The following is a 19628-nucleotide window of genomic DNA, read 5'->3' as shown; positions in this document are numbered from 1 at the left end:
GAGAGCGCCGCCCGCGTCGTGCTCACCTCGCTGCTCGCCTGCCTGCCCGCCGGCCCGCGGGTCTACTTCCTCAAAGGTGAGCTGCGTCGGAGCCGCGGATCCTTGGTCACCCCACCGCGACAGGACGGCCCCGGGCTCTGGGGTCCCCTGCTGGCGCCGGCGCCTTCCTCGATCCTGGCGCCGGGGAAGTTCTGCACCCTGGGGCTTGACGTGCGCCGGGAAGGCCATGGCCGGTGTCAGCGCTCGCAGCTTCTCCGTCCCCACCTGTGTTCCTCGAAAGCGTTTAACGGCCTGGCTGCCCGGGGGAGTGGGGTTGCTGCACGCTGCTGGGGGCGCTGCTTCTTAGCAGTTAGGGAGCGCCCAGCACGAGCCGGGTTTCCCGGCGCCGGCTTCATGTCTTTCGCTGGGGCCGGCGCTCTGGAGCCTTCCTGATGGACAGATCTGAAGGGATCCGCGGGTCGCCACCACCCCCCCAGGAGCGTGGCGCCGCGGTGTCCCCTTTCCTCCCGCCTGGACAATTAACGTATGTTAGGCTGTGTCTTCATCGACCCTCTTGCCTTTTTGACCCTGGCGAGTCCCTCCCCTCTCTTCCTTTTCATTTCATTTTATTGCTTTTTATTGTTTCTCGGCTTCCCTTTCTCCCCTCCCAGGCCTTTCTAGCTCCATTTGGAGCTGACAGTCTTTAGTCTTCTCACTCTTTTTCACCTCTCTCCCGCGCCGGGATCATCCCCTGGACTGGTCGTGGGCCAGAGCTGGGGCACCTAACACGGTCTCCCGGGGGCGGGCGGCAGGTTGGCCGGCGAGCCAGGACCTAGGAGAGGGGCCACAGGGTGCTTGTGAAGGGGACTGCGGCGCATTTGGTTTGAGACCCTCCAGTAGCTGCTTTACCAGTCTGCACGTTACACCTGCTGGGGGAGATGACTTTGCTAGTGGGTGGGTGATTTACTGTCAAATTACAGAGTATTGATTTCTGTATCACTTCCTGTGATTGCTGCCGCCTTTTATTTGAGTCCGTTTTAACCTCAAGTGTATGGAAGGCTTATCCTGTAGGGAAGAGACGACGAGGACTCATACCAGCCAGCTCTGGGAGGTCGCCTTGAGATATAACATAGCTGGAATTCAGAACTCAGGTGCGGTGAGCTGAGAGCGTGAGGGCGCTGTTTTAGAACCGTGCAACGTGTGGAGTTTTACATCTTCCAGATTGGGAGATTCCAGAGATTCAGGGGCAGTTCCCACCTCGATTAGCACCTCTTGCAGGCTGTCTGTCCCCAGTTGATTCCTGTTAGGGAGACACCAGAGGCAGAAGATCTTTCTCTTGCACCCAGCCTCAGCCCCCAGGAGATGGAGAGTGCCCTCTAAACTCTGCAGAGCTTTCACACAGAGCCCCTGATTTATTTGTCTTCCTGATAGCCTTTTTGGTCTCTTCTTAGCTGTGAGTACAGGGAAAGCTTCTACCTCTCCAGCAGCATGAAAGATATCTTCCAGGAAACCCCTTCTGGTCCTACCTCTGGTCTCCAGCCCTCTCCAAGGGGCCGTGCAAGCCATTTGAAAGTTATTGCCACAGGAAGTAGGCAGCTCTGTAGACTCACATCTCAAGTAAAAATGTTTTTTTTTAAATTTTTAATGAAAGTAACATGCTGTACAATGAAAAGTGGATCTTCTGCACACCCTAGAACCCAGTTCCACTCCCCAGAGGCAACAGTCAACTATTTCTCGTTCATCTTTAGATAAATTAATTTTCCATGAGTATCTTTTAAAAATAGAATTATTTTGTATATTTCCTGTTCCTGCCTCTTTCACCTAACTAGATTTTGAGAGACTTGTCCATATCAGAGCATACATGTCCTATTCACTTTTTAAACTCATCCCCTGATGATAGCCAGTAAGTAGATTGCTTCATGCCTTAGAATTTGAAGCAGTGTGGGAGAGTATGGCATCACTGACTCGATGGACATGAGTCTGGGTGAACTCCGGGAGTTGGTGATGGACAGGGAGGCCTGGCGTGCTTCATGGGGTCACAAAGAGTCGGACACAACGGAGTGACTGAACTGGGAGAGTATATCTCTGTCCAAATGCTTTTGTGTGTGCACTATCTTCTGGTAAAATTATGAGAATCGCTAGGTCACAGTTTATGTCTGTTTTAAATTTCAGTAGAAATTGCTTGATACTTAGCCTTACAACAATGCTGAACTTTTAAGTTGTTGCCCAAGAAAATAATTTCTTCACCTAACTAATGTCCAGGTAGGAGCTCAGGTTTTTGATCTAGTGGCATCTCAGATCGTGAGGGCAATGCCTTGTACATTTCTGTCAATGCCTTCTGCACACACACACACACACCCCCCCCCACTAAAATGAACTGACCAAATGACATTGTCAATGTGTATTTTATAGATAGTGTCCATCCTCTTTCTCTGCTCAACTCCCCTGGTATTGCAGTGGTGATCAATGAGTGAGTGTCTTCAGAACCACTCTGAAGACAACTGAAGCAGCCAAGAGTTGCTACAGCTCTTGCATCTCAAGTGAGGCACCAGAGAGGAATGCTCCATCTCTCCACCCTTCTGATGGGAGTGGGTGAAAGACAGAGACCATCTAATCTGGAGGACTCCTGACCCCAACTTGAAGAGGCAGGACCCTGTTTATCTGTCTCTCGTCACACTGAGACTCTTTGTCTGCCTGCCATATTTTGTCAACAGGCAAGCAGGACCCAGCCCACACCCGCACCTCCTGTCGGTCCTCCTAACAGCCAGCTCTTTTAAGTGCTCTATTTAAAGCCAAGAGATGGGGTGACCTGAAGGCTTTTCTTTCCCAAGCTTCATGCTGGAGTTTGAGAGGGCCTGGGCCTCTTTACTTCAGATTCCTGTCCCCTATCACTCATTGTGTCTCCTAGAAACGAAAATGTTGAGGCACAAGAAGTGCTTTGCTTACTAGGGACACCTCTTCGGAGGAAGCTGAGGGTCCGTGCAGGGGGTGGAGGCAGTGGTGGTGAAGGAGGGGAAACTAAGCCACAGATAACTCCAAACTTTCCACCTCTGCCGCCCTCCGGCATGACCTGTCAGCATGACCGGGAAATTGGTCATTGTGGAGGTCCGGAAGCTCATCTGGGGATGCCCGGGTGGCTATTTGTTGAAGTGACCACACGGGAGATTTGGGTGTGCTTGGTGGGGGCGGGGGCAGTTCCAGCACGCTGAGAGGAAGCAGTAATGGCGAGATGATTCATTCTAGGAATTGGCCGCAGCTTCTGAAAGAGAGCTGGAGACTGCCGAGTAATCCATTAACCATTTGCCTATGGCAGGGGTTTAAAAAAGCCACCATGTGCTCCACTGTGGGGCTATCACAGCACCAAAAGACAAAAGGAAAAAAAGGGGGCCATTGGGAAAAAAAATATATGGTCTCAGAATGCTTCTTTAAGTGATGGTTGAAGGAATTCCTTGGCAGTCTAATGGTTAGGACTGGGCACTTTCACTGCCAGGGCCCAGGTTCAATCCCTGGTCCAGGAACTAAAGATCCTGCAAGTCACAGAGTGTGGCCAAAAAAAAGTGATGTTTTGACCCCAATTCTCTGGAAAAAGAAGCAGGTTTTCTGGAGGCTCTAGGAAATGGCTTAGGTCCCTTTGGAGTGGAAGCAGGGGGTTTCCCCACACGAGGCTGGCCTAGTCACCCAGCAGCACTTGGCATTCTCAGGCTTTAGGGCCAGTTTTTTTGTTTGGTTCTCCCCACTTCCTGTATGGGCCCAAGAATTTACATCCTCAAGTTTCTCTGATTTGGTCAGAGTAGTTCTAACCTTAAGTGATCCAATTGGAGAAGTTTAAATGTAGTTAGGATTTTTATAGAATCATGCCTGTGGGTAGTTGACTTATCAGTTTGAGGGTGTGTATGCACACACAAGGGCGTGTGTAGCTGGGGAGAAAGTTCAGGAGGGGAGGGTAATAATAAAGGGGAGAGTAGGTGGCCATCAAGGGGAAAGCAGCGGGGGTTGGGGGTGGAGATAAGAATTAAGTTCAGAAGGCCTCATTCCTCTAGCTTGGTTTAGAAGGTAATTAACTAGATTGATTACACTGGACCTGTGGAGAGGACTGTCAGCAGTGTTCTTAGCACCTTGGGAAGGAGAAAGGGCAGGGCTATTTTATGGCCCTGAGGTTAAAACCTCATGTAAGACCCCATTCCCTTATAGAGGGGGTTTCATCTATAATCCTGTTTAGAGCTGATTGGCTATGGATGAAACAGACCAGTTTAGGAGCTTCTTTCAAGAATTAATGAAATTCTGCATAATCACACCTGAATTTTAGATAAATATGAGAAAATGGCTTTTGTTGTCTGGAGGGGTTTGGTTAATATTTGCCAGATGTCAGATATATTTCCTTTCACAGCTTAAGCTTCTTCTGATAGACATTAAAAGTTAATCATTGCCTTTGAACTGTAGCTTTTTAGGAGAGAAAGAGAGAGTGAGTATGTGTTTGTCTGTGGAGCCCATTTCTATTCTAAAACTATTACTTGTTTTGGCTCAGTTTTTTTTATAAGACCAGAATGTATAGTGACTTAATACCTTTTTTTAATATTCCACTCTCAGGGTATTGATCAATTCTAGGCATTTTCTCACAGACTGAAAAAAAAAAAAGTCAGTACTTATATCTCTCTTGCTTTTTTATTTTTGTCTTTTAGGGGGATATGAGACTTTCTACTCAGAATATCCTGAGTGTTGTGTGGATGTAAAACCCATTTCACAAGAGAAGGTTGAAACTGAGAGAGCCCTCATCAGTCAGTGTGGGAAATCAGTGCTCAACATCAGCTACAGGCCGGCCTATGACCAGGTACGTGGTGTGGAAGTGCCATCCAGGCCCCTGGCTCTGTTCCTTGCACAGCACCCTGGCTCTCCCTCTCCCTGATCACTAACATTGGTTGGTTCTTTTGTGGATCAGGGAGCTGGCAGAGGTCTCTAGCTTTGGAGAACCTCTGTTGCTTGCCAACTTGAGTTTCCATCCAAGAGTACATGGGCTTCCTTCCAGCAAATAAGCTGTCAAGAGCAAACACGCTTCAGGATGCTTGGTGGCTTCTGGGGAAAAGGGGAAGTGAAAGATATATTATTGTTAGCTGGCCTGGGAGGTGCAGAGAAGCATCGAAATAGCAGTTTAGGTTTCCCTGAAGACGTTTTCAGAGATGACATTCAGGCTTCCTGTGTTGGTCTTCTGTGTAATTGTTCACGCTCTGCAGTTTCTGCAAACCAACCCGGTACCTGTAAAGGCGTGTCTTGGCATTTTTAACTGAAGGAAGAAGATTGGGGGAGGGTTGTAGAGAAACTACTGTTTGGAAGGCTATGCAGCTTCCTTTAGGGGTTTCTGATGCTTATAATTCCATAAATTCTGAAACCAGAGATCAAGAGACACTAGAGGATTTCATGTGTCTACAAACACGTGGGTTTTTTCCCTTCCTAGAGTTGTACTTTCTGGCAACCCACTAAAGGCAAAAAAAGTGGACAGCTCAGCTAGGGGGTTACCTATGATGCAGGAGGAATGGGGGGAGGGGGAGGGAAGCAAGCAAGGACCCAGATGTGCAGAAACCAGAGGTCAAAACCTACTTTCCCATTTTATAGAGGGAAAAACTGTCACAGCTCGTGGGTGATTGGTTTTTGCTGCTCGGTTCATGGCAGCACTAAGCTCAGAACTCCCTTCTTTTCATCCTTTGCTCTGGTCCTTTTTAGGACCCTGTTCTGTTTGCCACTTGCCTTCTTTTGGAAGAAGGTCATTCCATTAGGTACCTGACTTGGTAGGAGGAACTTTTTAGGTTCTTCACACAAAATAAGAACATACCCAAATCATAAGAAGGAAGACTTCTAGATGCTACTACCTAAGATGCCAGCTGCCTGCCATGAGCAGAGCTCTGCCCCCTGGGGATAGACTTCCAAGTTCAGCCAGGTGGCTTTTCCTTGAATGGAATCTTTGGTCAGGAAACCTATTCGCCTGGCGAGGTGCCAAGGTTATTATTTTGTTTGTTTTCCTTTGTTAAAATTACAGAGTATTATGAACCCTGGGCTTTCAAGCCGTGGGCATCCGGCTTAGCTGGATTTCCATTTGCGTTTGTTTGTTTGGGTGGTGTTTTCCCCCCTCCCTTTCTCAGAAAGTGAAAGAGAAATGAGAATTTGCAGGATGTTGTGAAAGCGCAGCAGCTCTTTGGCCAAGCAAGAACCGGGGGAGGCCCTGAAGTGTCTCCAAGACTCATCTGGGGAAGCCCCTAGTGTTACTTCTTAGAAGTGCTTCTGCCTTGAGAAAAGCTGGGGGAGGTCGTGTTAACCTTTGAGGTTTCTGAAGCCCTTTGGTTTCTTCCTCTTGAGTCTAAGAAGAAGATTCAAAAAAGGAAAGAAATATGGTTTCAGGGGTGTTGGTCGGGCTAAACTCCAGGAGAAACTGAGTAGGATCCCAGGTCTGGTGTGGCAGCATTTTCCAATCTCTAAAGAGAGGGAGACGTCTATGTAGTTACATCTTAAATGTTAAGCCCAGGGGCCAGCTAGCAAAAGTACTGGTTGTTACTATTACTACATTTTGTAAAATCACTTTAAGTTTCTTTCAAGTGGTCAAACTGGCCTTTGCCTTAAACACCCGACATCTCCGGAAAGGAAAAGCCGGCACCCATGCGGAGTATTCTGAGAACTGCCTTCTTCTGCCGGCCCTCATCCCATTGCCCCTTTCCCTACCATGGGGCTGGCAGAGAGTTTCCATTCCACTTTTATTCCAGGACAGGAAATGGAAACACAGGAAACGGATGGATGATACGAGAAAGGCGGCCAAAGACACAGCCACCGTCACCCCAGCTCAGTGTTTTTCTCTGTAGATCCCGGGCTCCCATTGTTCAAGCTGTGGAACGATAGCTTTTCTGGCCACCCTGGAAATGCTGAGACTGCCAGAGTCTGATTAGCCAGCAGTTCTTTTTAGCTTTGCCTCAGGGTAGATGGTCTCTGGTTCTTTGGATCCTTCGTAACTAGAAACCTCGGGTATAGGTTGTCTCCCAAAAGGGTAAGGATGTAAGCATCTCTCAGCAAAACTCAGCTCAACTAAAGATCAGGCCTGGGACTTCCCTGATGGTCCACTGGTTAAGACTCAATGCCTCCACTGCAGGGGACGTGGGTTTGATCCCTGGTCAGGGAACTAAGATCCTGCATCCCACATGCTGAGCAGCATAACTAAGATCCTGCATCCCACATGCTGAGCAGCATAGCTAAGAAAAAAACAACAAAAAAAGACCAAGCCTCTGATCATGGCCTAACAGCTTTTCCTTATCTGAGGATTTCGGATAGATAGTGGTTATTTTCACTTCTGAGACGTATACTTTTGGGGATAGTGGGAGGCACGTTTTGGTGTTAGATCCAAATGCCTTTTAGGATCAACAGTGTCCTAGGTTTGATGAAACACATTACATCCAAGGTCAAGACTGTAAAGGATGGGGCTCTAGAAGGAAATCGAGGTTGCCCCCAAGGTTCAGGCCTTGGCCTGGCACTCATGGGGCAGCTAGAACTTCAACATGGTCTTCTCAAGTCTTCCACCACCCCACCCTGCTTCTCATCCTTGTCAATCTAGAAGGGCTGCCAACATTTCCCTCCACCTCGATATATGTAAGGAAATGAAAATCTCAGCTGTGTGGGATTTACTGTCCCTGAGTCCCAAGGCAGTGACATAGGGTAGAGAGTTTACCAGGATGGAGGCTCTACCCAAACTCTTGGTTAAACTGCCCTGCTCTCAACTCTCTACCTGGGAACCAGAGAGGGAACCTCCGAATTGAAAACAAATGGGTCAGGATTGTTTTCTTTCTTCTCCCCAAAGAGCAAGCTGATCAATATTTCCTGGTTGTCCTTTGCCCCTGCTTCCAGGGTGGCCCAGTTGAAATCCTTCCGTTCCTTTACCTTGGAAGTGCCTACCACGCATCCAAGTGCGAGTTCCTTGCCAACCTGCACATCACAGCCCTGCTCAATGTCTCCCGGCGGACCTCCGAGGCCTGCACGATGCACCTACACTACAAATGGATCCCTGTGGAAGACAGCAGTGCAGCTGACATCAGCTCCCACTTTCAAGAAGCAATAGACTTCATCGGTACGTGCCGCCGTCCTCAGTTATTTGGGGGGGGGGCTGTTCTTGGATTTTGATGTACTGATGGAGGTCACCCCATCGCTGAGAAGAAAAGCATCTTGTTTGCGCAACCACCACAAGTGGGAGCCAAGAAGAGATCCACCTCAGAACGACAGAGGGGAGGATTTGAGCTGCTGTTTAATAGGAGCTTTAATTTGCAGGATAAATGTATTAGTTAATATCATCTTAAGGCAGTACTCACTACCGCTCTGTTAGTGTTTCTGGATGGATGGGAAGCAGAGTGCGTGCATGAGTGATGCTGCATGCCAGGGACGCAGAGGAGGGAAAGAACCACGCAGACTGTGCTTCTACGTAGATTGGGATATTTTTAAAAGCAAACAGAAGGATCGAGAGAGCATTACTTACGCACTGAACCCCCGGGGCCCCAGCAGCTTTCCACGGTTTTTGGCAAACTGCTTTGGGGGCAATTTGTTTTGCATTTTCAGCTCATTTTGGATTAACAGTAACACTCGACTCAAGCTCCGTGCTTTATGCACAGAGAAGTTGGTATCTTTTTGCATCCTTTGTACGTTCCGTAAGGTAGTTATCACTTACTGCATTGTGTAGGCCTGGGAACTTCTGGTCCCTCTGCCTAGAAAGGGCTTTTGGGCCTTGGGATTTCAACTCCTCAGGGCAGACTGGACTGTTCTTTCATTTGACATCTTTTTCTCCCATCCATCTCCCTTGGGGACTAGGCTGGGCACCACTCCCCACTCTTGTGGACTTGCTTCCCTTTCCAGAGTCCTCTTTCCCCTTTAACGTTGCACAGCTGTTGAAGCTGAGCAGCGGTCTTCCTGCTTCTGGCTGTGAGGGATGTTGGAGGGGAAAGGCTGGTATTGAGTGTAGCAGTGATATCTTAGTGCAGGGAGCCATTAAAGGGCTCCCCTCTTCTGCCACGTGGTGGGCCCTCTGCTCATCACACACAATTTCTACTCCATGGAAACCCACCGAGAAACTCACTGCAAGCAAAAGGCTGAGCCTGCCCTCCCTGGCCCCTGAGCCTCTGGGCTGAGATGGTTCCTCTGGAGCCTCCGAGGGGCAGCTGAAATGATGGGCTCAGGGTGGGAAATCCTTGACTTGTTCTCCCTGTCCCTGGGAATGCCTTGCCCTTCAGCCTGTTATTTAATTACCTAGATAGCTTCTCAGTGAGGTCATGAAACAGCCCCCATCACTTCTCAGATGTCTCCCTCCCCATCTGGTGTGTGTATTGTGTCTGTTGTGTACACAAGCACACAAACCCACAGCATTCTGAACGCACATGAGCTACTTTTCCCCAGACCCCTCCCCCTGCTGAAGGAGGGAGGGACTGAGGCCAAACCATGCTCGCACTGACCCTTTCCAAGGGCCACATGGAAGGCAAGCCCCGAGGGATGGAATGGAATCCAGAAGCAATGTTCTGTAGGCTCTTTGGTTTCTGGGATTTGGCTCTGGGCCAACTAAAAGCTGGATGACAAGGAGGCCAGTGGAGGAGCAGAAGAAAATTGTGGAGTCATGACCCTGTAATCCTAGGAACTTGGAGTCCCCTTTGAACTAATTTACAATTTTTTTTTTTCCTTTGGAATCAGAGACTATATTGGGGGCACCTCTAAGGAACTATCATGGGGCATCCTTTGAGATTTTCATTCTGGAAACTCAAGGGATCCTTCCTGACTGCTCAGAAACATGATCTTTTAGATCTTAGAGATGCAGCTGCAAACCTTTTTTAAACATGAGGAAGGAGGTGGGTAAGGGGGCTGACTTTTATTGGCCTTTCAAAATCTTAAATGTTTTTGCGTTTGGTGGCCTGACATAGTGCCAGGTATGTCTAACTTCCTGTGATGTAATTGTTTCCTCACTAGCAAAAGAGGGAATTGGAAAGACTCTTTTTTGTGGTTTTAATTTGATGTGTATATATGCTTAACCTTTTACCCCTGCCCATTTTTAACAGTTAGAGCTCTTTTTGGGGTAGGAGTAGAACAGAAAAGGAGGGCACCCCGCCCCCGCCCCCCACCTTTGTGAAACTGAGCTAAACCATGCTAACTGACGGTGGTAGCTTTATAGCAGCAACTCCCGTTGTTGTGCAAGATGGAGTTTGCCAAAGCCATTTATATCCTCCGTCTCGTAAGCGTCACTTAGCCAAGGCTATAATTAGCGGCTGCACACTATTTATTGTATGTTTCATTGGTGGGAACCCTGGGAGCTGAGCCAAGCATTGCGCCCTGGCATAGCCAAACAAGGTGCCCGGGGAGGCTGGAAGGCCTCTCCCAGGATGGGGACTAGGTTATCACCATTAGAATCAGACCCTGAGAGACAGGAATTGCTTTTCCAAGTCAGTCTTTGAGCCTCTCAGAAAAATGTGAATGTGCAGTAAAAACTTGCATGCAGTTTGAAAGATATTCCCAAAGCCTTCTTGAAACCCATTTGTGAAACCCAAGTTAAGATGGCATCCCCAGGAAGGGGTTACTCCAGGTCTAGAGCCTCTCTAGTGGCAGAACCTGTGCAAGTACCCTGACAAACTAAGGTTTGTGTAGGTCCTACAGAGGGATGGACATCAGTGGGACTCCGAGGTCTCTCCTCGCCAGTGAGGATTAAAGACTGGCAGAAGCCTACTGTGGGACCACTGCTGTTGAGCAGACATGATGAGACTTGATAACTAGGTCACTTTTTTTTAAAGTCACTTTTTTTAAACCCAATTGCCTTTGAGTCCTCATCCCAACTCAGTCCCACTGTCTCTTCTTTCTTCCAGACTGTGTCAGGGAAAAGGGAGGCAAGGTCCTGGTTCACTGTGAGGCTGGGATCTCCCGCTCGCCCACCATCTGCATGGCTTACCTCATGAAGACCAAGCAGTTCCACCTGAAGGAAGCCTTTGATTACATCAAGCAGAGGAGGAGTGTGGTCTCGCCCAACTTTGGCTTCATGGGCCAGCTCCTACAGTATGAGTCTGAGATCCTGCCTTCTGCGCCCGCCCCTCAGGCTCCCTCCTGCCAAGGAGAGGCAGCCGGCCCTTCATTCCTCGCCCACTTGCAGACACTGAGCCCTGATGTGCAGGCTTCATACTGCACATTCCCTACCTCGGTGCTGGCCCCGGTGCCCACCCACTCGACAGCCTCAGAGCTCAGCCGGAGCCCCCTGGCCACAGCCACATCCTGCTAAACCCGAGCTGGGGGAGCCAGCCCAGCCCCAAGAACAACTGTGATTTTGTATTTTGACTCGTGGACATTTCACACCTGTGCAATACTGAAGACCTCACCCTGTCCTGCTGTCCTGGTAGGACAGCGAAGGGGTCACTAGGTTTGCAGACAAACTTGAGACTGACCTCGGGACTGAAGGAAGGCCAAGCCATTATGAGAGCACAGTGCGTGCTGACTACTGTACTTCCAGACCCCCGCCCTCAGGACTGCCCAGTCTTTGCACCTCAAAATTCGCCTTTTCATTTCAAGCATAAGGCAATAAATAACCTGCAGCAACATGGGAGAAAGCTGTTGCTAGACCAGGAGAAAAGGCAGTCATGAAGCCAATTCATTTTGAAGGAAGCACAATTTCCACCTTTTTTTTTTTTTTTTAAATTTTGGCAGTCTCTATATCTGTCTCTGTTGCTTCAGGGCATAAGCTGATCACCACCTAGTCAGGAAAGTAACCCTGCAGGGTTTTAGGGACATGAAGTATATGCCGATTTGAACCCTCGGATGCTTTTGAGACTCTGTCTTGGATCAGGTGGAGTCAGCTGGGTGAAGTAGCGAGACGGGAACACTTCCGGTTTCCTTCTCACTGTGGGTTCTTCCCTGACTTTGGACTTGGGCATGATTCTTATTCATACTTGAACCTTTCTCGTTGCACCTCTCCTCAAAGCAACTCTTGTGTCATTTGAAAAGAGTTTTAGACCATAGACCAAAAATCACCCGTTTGAGGTGGTGGCAGTGGGTGCCACGAGAGAGAAAGGGTACCCACTTCCTGGGTCAGTGGCATTGCAACGGTCGTCAGCCCAGCTTGCTGTCTTTATATGTGCTTGTCTCGTCTCTGATGACACTTGTGTTCTTCCCTGCCCCTGGGGGTTGTCTTCAAGCTGTTGACTTCTCGGATTTGCAGATTTCTCAATGTGGTACTACTTTTTTTTTTGTCTATAGGTTATTTCTCCAGGGGAAAAGGCAATAATTTCCTAAAATCCATATGAATGTGAAGAAAAGCAGTATGTTACTGGTTGTCGTTTTTTTTTTATAGTACAAAATAAAAATAGTAAAAAGAACGAAAGTGCTTCTTCACGTTGATGAGTTCAGGCAGGGGTACATTGAGGTGGGGACCCAGCCTACTTTTCTGGGCTCTATCCAAATGAACTCTTAAGGTGATGGTGGTGAGTGTGCAGGCATGAGGCTGTTTGTCTACTCAATGCTTTCCAGTTGGGAGGCTTTCCTAAGTTTGCTTGCAAGAGAATTCTTAGATCCAGGCCACATGGGGAGGTGGTCAGAGCATCTATCCACCCTGAGCTCTTCACTCCCTTAAGCCCCAGGTAGAGTTCAACTTGAACCTCAGCTTTTTCATCCATGAAATGAGTGAACTAAGCTAGATGGTCCCAAAAGTTCCTCAGAACCTGAGACCCTTGATGGCAGCAAACCTGAGTGGCAAGCTTGTGGTCAGCCTTCTCCCCGGTACCTGCGTATGGCAGACTCTCAGAAAAGTATGGAAAAATGACCGAGGGACAAATAAGCGAATGAAGTGAAGGTTTGCTTTAAATGCTTGTTCTTTTTTACTCTTGGGATTAATTCTTACAGATAATTCCCTGAGGAGTTCCTAGGTAAATCCTTCCATGAGTGGGTTTAAATCCAAGGCTGAATCAGCTTGCCTTCTGAGTAGTGTCCTCTGTGTGGTGGAGGAGGGAAGGGGCAATGTTTGCTTATCCCCATGGCTTATGCCTCTGCTCCAGCCTACTCTTGGGGACTGTTTCCTAATCATGAGGAACAGGAAACTGACTGGGATTGACATCACACATTCCCGACACGGATTCGAATCCATACTCCTTGACTATGGGGTGTCCAAAGCCTCCAGCTCCCCCAGCAGGTGCCATGTCCGCAAATAGCAAGCTGGCATCCAAGCCAATAGCACTTCCTAAATGTCTCACCTCAAAAGCTTTGCTTGAGGCCTTGCTCCCCACAGAACTTTCCTTCCCCACAGATTCCTTGGAAAGACCTCAGGTAAGAATGTCACCCCTACTGGGGAAGCTGCTTTACCTTCAGCATTTACATAATCCAACCAGGGCTTTCAGAGGAAGCAACGGAGGAAAGAGCACTGGACAGGAAGGGAAATCCTGGCTTCTAACCCTCACCCTGCCCCAAGTCTAGTGCTTTAGAGCTAATCTATAATCTTGCTGGACTAGATGTTAGGGCTTGGTCCACCTGAGGTCTCTCCCTGCTTTCGTATCTCTGAGCCTCTGTTCAGCCCTGGAATGTGTCCCATTGTGTGAGTCTGTCCAGGTGCTGAGTGGCTGGAGGGGCCTCAGGCAGGGAGAGGCAGGGAGGGGGAAGCTGGGTGCAGGCTGGGGTGATACGCTAAGCCGCGTCCCACTTGCTGACATTTGCTTTATTGCATTAAGGTCTTTCTCTGAAGGGTGAGTAAGTCCTCTAAATCAGGCATATGAGGATTGCTCATAAGCCCGTGAGTCACTGGCGGGGAAGCCAAGTGAAGCCCCACAGCTGGGGATGGTTCTGTAACTCTCACTCCCTTACCAGTCTCCTTATTAATTACCCTTCCATTTTTGCCAAAGCCAACTTTACACGGGCTTCCGGTGCCAGATGCGGAATTAAAGCTGGTGTGGTCCAGTTCCTTCATCCCCAGGTTTTGAAGCAACACCTCTGCTGGTCTGCAGCAGTGCTCCAGGAGGAGATGTGTCTGGGAGAATAGAAATGTTCATTCTCTAAGCTGTTTGCCAGCTGATTCTGAGGGTGAGCTCCTCAGGTCTACCCTGGCTCCTGAGCCCGACCTGACCTAGGGGCAGGAAGTGTAAGAGCAGCTCACACCAGTGTGCTCACCGGAACCCCGTGTACCCATTGCGTTCCTTCGTGTGAGGACCCAGGGAAAAAGCACGCCAGGTCTCAGCACCCTGGAAGGCCGCATGAGTTGGTGGTGGTTTATCTTCCCAACCCCATAGCTGGTGACTGCCCCTGTTTCCCTCCTTGCTCAGGCCACCAGGCTGTTCAGACCCAAATGTTTAGCCTACCTCTGGCAATTTTATAGGACTTTATGGCATATGTTTTGGGTATTGACTCCACCTGGTTTCCATTAAAATTTTCCAACTGTATTTTTCTTTGCTTCCATTGCCCCAGTGACTTTAAAAAAAGAATAACCCTTGAGTAATGAATATTAAACATACCACAATTCATTTATGGGTTGAGGTGATATATAAATACACATGGAGAGAAGGCCATACATCCTCCAGTGTTGCTACTCTCCATCTCTCTCTGAAGGATTTATCCATGGGACTGGATAAATCTTTGCCTTCTCAGTAAGTCTGGCCAAGTTCTGTATTTTTGGAATAAATCTTGTCCAGAACCCAAACCCCACGACGAGGGCCTGGCTCCAGGTCTTGTCTTAGAATCTCAGGCACTGTCCCTTACTTTCAACACTGAATGCTGATGCTGGTGACCTTCTATGGGGTCAGGGGGAGCCCTGGCCCTGTGGTTGCTCAAAGCCACAGTGCAGATGCTTCTGACCCCCACACACTGCCCGTGATGGATGTGACTCTGTGTCTAGATAACTATCATCCCTGCGTCCATTTCACACTGAGCACCTGCTAGAACCTGGGATTCAGTGGGGAATGAGGGAATGAGGGCTTCGTAAGTACTGATGACTGTTCACTGGGCTTCCTGTCCCAGAGTGGAGCTGGCCTCTCAAGGTGTGCTCATGTCCCCAGCCCCACACAGCCCCCCTCCCAGCTCCCCTCATCTTGGCTCCACCTCCATCCTCTCCCCTCTATCCCCAGCATGCAGAGCTCCTGGATATGCCAGCCTATGGACACATGGCTGTGTTTACCTGTTCTTACCATCTGACCCCTGCCTTGGCTCATCCCTTAGGTTCTCTTGCATCATTTACTACCTTGTTCTGAACACTGTATTAATCTTGCTCCCACCTCCACCCCCACCATAGTCCAGAAAAGTAGCAAGTTCTTATTGAGCCCTGGTCCTTTCTCAGTCATTTGGCTAATATCAAAAGTGTGTATTAAGCACTATCAACTATATGCCACAGTCTATAAAGAATCCACCTGCAATGCAGGAGACCATCTGCAATTCAGGGAATGCAAGTTAGATCCCTGGGTTGGGAAGATCCCCTGGAGAAGGGAAAGGCTACCTACTCTAGTATTTTGGCCTGGAAAATGCCATGGGTTCTATAGTCCCTGGGGTCACAAAGAGTTGGACACAACTGAGCAACTTTCAGTATTCTTGCCTGGGAAATCCCATGGACAGGGGAGCCTGGTGGCCTACAGTCCATGGACTTGCAAGAGTTGGACATGACTTAGCGACTAAATCACCATCATATGCCACAAGTCAAGTTAGGCATGAATATAGATCTTGTCTCTTTAATACTCATCAAAACTCTGTACAATTGCTTTAAAAAAAAAAAAAAGGTTTTCACATGGACCATTTTTAAAGTCTTTATTGAATTTGTTTCAGTATTGCTTCTGTTTTATGTTTTGGTTTTTTGGCTATGGAGTCATGTGGGATCTTAGTTCTCTGACCAGGGATCAAACCCACAGCCCCTGCATTGGAAGGTGAAGTCTTAACCACTGGACCACCAGGGAATTCCCTGTACAAATGCTTTTATTGTCTCTATTTTCAGATGCATAAACTGATCCTCAGAGATACTAGGTAACCTGCCCTAGGTCCCATAGCTAGTAAATGGCAGAGCCCAGGATGAAGCTATTTTATTGATCTCGCACCCCTCTCAGCACCTGGGATATACAGCAAGTGCTTTTGCCATTGAACTTTTGTGTCCAAGGAAGACAGTCTCCTCAGGCCACATTAAAAAAAAAAAAAAAGACATTTTGTGTATAGATACAAATGGCATTTAATGTCCAGCTGCACTCTACTCCAACCACAGTGGTTTTATGACAGTCCTTTCAATAAGTCATGCTCCCTCCTGCCTCTTTTGTTCATACTGGCTCTTCTGCCTGGAACACATTTCTCCCCTAAATTCACCCTTCAATTAAATAACTCCTACTTGTCCTTCACGTTTCAGCTCAAATGTCACCTCTCCCAGCAAGACTTCTCAGACTTCCAAACTAGGTCAGACATTCCCATTCAGTCTCTCATAGCTTCCTACCTTTAGCTTTTCTTCACATTTTATCGAAGCCTAAGAAATATTCATTTATCTGTAATTATATTTTATTAATGTTTGTCTTCAGATAAGAAGCACCAGGAGAACAAAGATTATATTGAATTTCAAGAGGGATCTAGTGCAGGGCCTGATTTATAGTAGGTGTTCAATAAGTATTGGTTGAATGAAGGAGTGAATGAATGACAAGCTGGGAAATAAATGCTGTCAGAACCAGAAGTTGCTCTTTCCAGCTCTCTCAAAGCCCAAGCTATCCTCTGCACATAAGCTCATAAGCATGTTAACCCCAGGTGCCACTTTTGAATCCCTTACCACTCCTGAAGGAAACACGGTTCCTAGATTTAATTACTGCTATCCTATTGGTCAGAGTCCATGTCACCACATCACCTCATTGGTCACTTGTCAGTCTATGGGTGGGCTGCCCTTGGGTCAGGTGTCCACCCTGGCACCAGTCAGTTTCCTCTTAAGTTCAGAGACCTGCCTACCTCAGACTCCCTGAGCAGGGTTTGTAGACAGAGCAGTTTCAGTTAGAAAGGGTGGATATCCTGCCACACACTTGCCTAGCTTGCCACTAAAGAATTTAATTAATGCCCAAAGACTGAGTGTTGGATGAGGCGGCCTTGGAGATGACCAGATAGCCTGGGCACAGTAAAACTCAACCCTACCCCTTTTGTCCTACCTCTCGTAAATGACCTCATATTATCAATCAGGGTATCTAAATTTAAACTCTTGGTAGTATTCATTTATAGTGGTAGGTCTGATCCCTTCCTGCCCACATATCCACCCCCATTTGCTTATAAAGTTTATAGAAACCTGGAAGTTACTAGGTGGGAGTTTAAAATAGAACCTTGAAGCATCCCTATGCTTACATTCTGGGCTTCCCCAGCAACCAGGAATGAAAGTGCTGCTTGAGAGAAATAAACCTCCCAGAGTGAAGCCTCAGATATATCTCTAGGGTAGGAAGGTGAAAATAGTTTATCTCCAGCCCAGGAGGAAAAGAACAGTAGACTTAAAATCAGGAAGCGTAGCTGCCAGACCCTAGGGAATCTAACAGCTTAGGACCTTTAAAAAAGCACTTACTATTGGCAGGCTGTATGTTGATCATTTTGCATATGTTCTCTCGTTTAAGAGCCACAGAAATCTTGCAAGAATAATACTGTTAGCCCTCTTTTACAGATAAGCAAACTGAGAGGTTATAAACTTAGTCCAAGGGTTACATAGCTAAAGCCTGTGAATGTCAAAGCCAGGATACCCAGCTTGCATTGGACTCCCAAGGGCATACTCTCTCCCTACATAACACTACTTTCCAGAAAAGAAAATTCAAAAGATTCTCAGTTATCTGTCTCCATGTCTATATCCCTTAAATAAGGCTACGAAATCTATTTGTTCTTCAGAACAGGGTTTCAAGTGATCTCATTGTAATAATTCCTTAACTTTACAAAGCCTTCTCTTCCAACATTATTTAGATTTGGGAGCTGAATTTTCAAGTGGGACATGGACAAACTAGCATGTTTACAGATGAGGGGCAATGAAGGGGTTGGAGACTATGATATATGAGGCTAGTTTGGAAAGGTGGTAGAGTTTGGTCTGGGGAGGCTGCTGCTGCTGCTAAGTCGCTTCAGTCGTGTCCGACTCTGTGCAACCCCACAGACGGCAGCCCACCAGGCTCCCCCGTCCCTGGGTGTCTGGAGAGGAGAACCAATCAATTGTCTAACTGAAGTTAAGCAGAGCAGTTTCTTGAAACTCAAGGGCTGGAATTTAAAAAACTTGAGTTTGAATTCCGGCTCTGCCACTTGCTAGCTATGTGAATGGGAACAAATTACTCCATCTCCTTAAGCCTCAAAGATCTTATCCATAAAAAGAGTACTAATTGGATCTACCTTGTGGGTACAATTTTGAAGAGTAAATCTGATGAGGAGTAATTGCCTTGTATAAGGTCAAAGACATAGTAAGTCCTCAATGAATAGTGGTCATGATGATTAATTACAATAATTACAATGGTGACCTACCCACTGGTGTGAGGGTTGGGCAAGCAGAAGTGGATTTTCTATTGGAAAGTCTGCTGTGGGAAGGATTTAGGTCCCAGGGCCTTTGCACACCTGCCTCCCTCTGCTTCATCCCTTTCCTTCTTCACCTGGTCATTTATGGGCCTCCTTATGCCTCATTCGTGACTTCACTTGCTCAGGGAAACCTTCTCAGATTTCAGGATTCCTTATTAAATGCCCTTCTACATATATTAAATGCCTATACCTACATATAGGTATGTACCTATACCTTCCCTTCAGAGCACTATCACATGGAAATTAAATAACAATGCTCATAATTTTTAAAAATCAATTTTGTAGAGGTATAACTTACATAGTACAAAATTCACCCATAGTATAAAATTCACCCATTTGGGTTTTGACAAATGTGTGTGTACAGTCACGTAACACTTCCATAATCAAGATATGGGACTATTTTACTCACTGCCCAAATTTCCTTGTGTTCCTTTGTGTTTACTCCTCCTTCCCTGTCCCAGACTTTGGTAATCACTCATCTGTTTTCTTTCATTTTAATTGTGCCTTTTCTAGAATTTCATTTAAATGGGAACATACAGTATGTAGGTTTTTGAGTCTGGATTATTTTACTAAGTATAATGCATTTAAGATTCATCCATGTGGCATCAGATCAGATCAGTCGCTCAGTCGTGTCCGACTCTATGCGACCCCACGAATCTCAGCACACCAGGCCTCCCTGTCCATCACCAACTCCCGGAGTTCACTCAGACTCACGTCCATTGAGTCAGTGATGCCATCCAGCCATCTCATCCACTGTCTTCCCCTTCTCCTCCTGCCCCCAATCCCTCCCAGCATCAGAGTCTTCTCCAACAAGTCAACTCTTCACATGAGGTGGCCAAAGTACTGGAGTTTCAGCTTTAGCATCATTCCTTCCAAAGAAATCCCAGGGCTGATCTCCTTCAGAATGGACTGGTTGGATCTCCTTGCAGTCCAAGGGACTCTCACGAGTCTTCTCCAACACCACAGTTCAAAAGCATCAATTCTTTGGCGCTCAGCCTTCTTCACAGTCCAACTCTCACATCCATACATGACCACAGGAAAAACCATAGCCTTGACTAGACGAACCTTTGTTGGCAAAGTGATGTCTCTGCTTTTGAATATGCTGTCTAGGTTGGTCATAACTTTCCTTCCAAGGAGTAAGCGTCTTTTAATTTCATGGC

The 19628-nt window shown here is 47.4% G+C and overlaps 1 protein-coding gene across 1 annotated transcript in view; it reads left to right on the top strand.

Annotated features, from left to right (window-relative positions):
• The window catches only part of DUSP5 (dual specificity phosphatase 5), a 17764-nt gene extending 5432 nt beyond the window's left edge, over positions 1–12332 (top strand). The window contains exons 6-9 of the mRNA XM_010859595.1: positions 6–76; positions 4659–4807; positions 7855–8074; positions 10836–12332. Coding sequence (XP_010857897.1) covers positions 6–76; positions 4659–4807; positions 7855–8074; positions 10836–11242 — 847 coding nt within the window. The 3' untranslated portion in view covers positions 11243–12332. The remainder of the gene's footprint in view (positions 1–5; positions 77–4658; positions 4808–7854; positions 8075–10835) is intronic.
• Positions 12333–19628: the final 7296 nt, after the last annotated feature.

Source organism: Bison bison, unplaced genomic scaffold (assembly GCF_000754665.1).
Source record: "Bison bison bison isolate TAMUID 2011002044 unplaced genomic scaffold, Bison_UMD1.0 scf7180017864456, whole genome shotgun sequence".
NCBI lineage: Eukaryota > Metazoa > Chordata > Mammalia > Artiodactyla > Bovidae > Bison > Bison bison.
The sequence above is the reverse complement of the archived record's forward strand: the minus strand, read 5'-3'. Positions and strand labels throughout refer to the sequence as shown.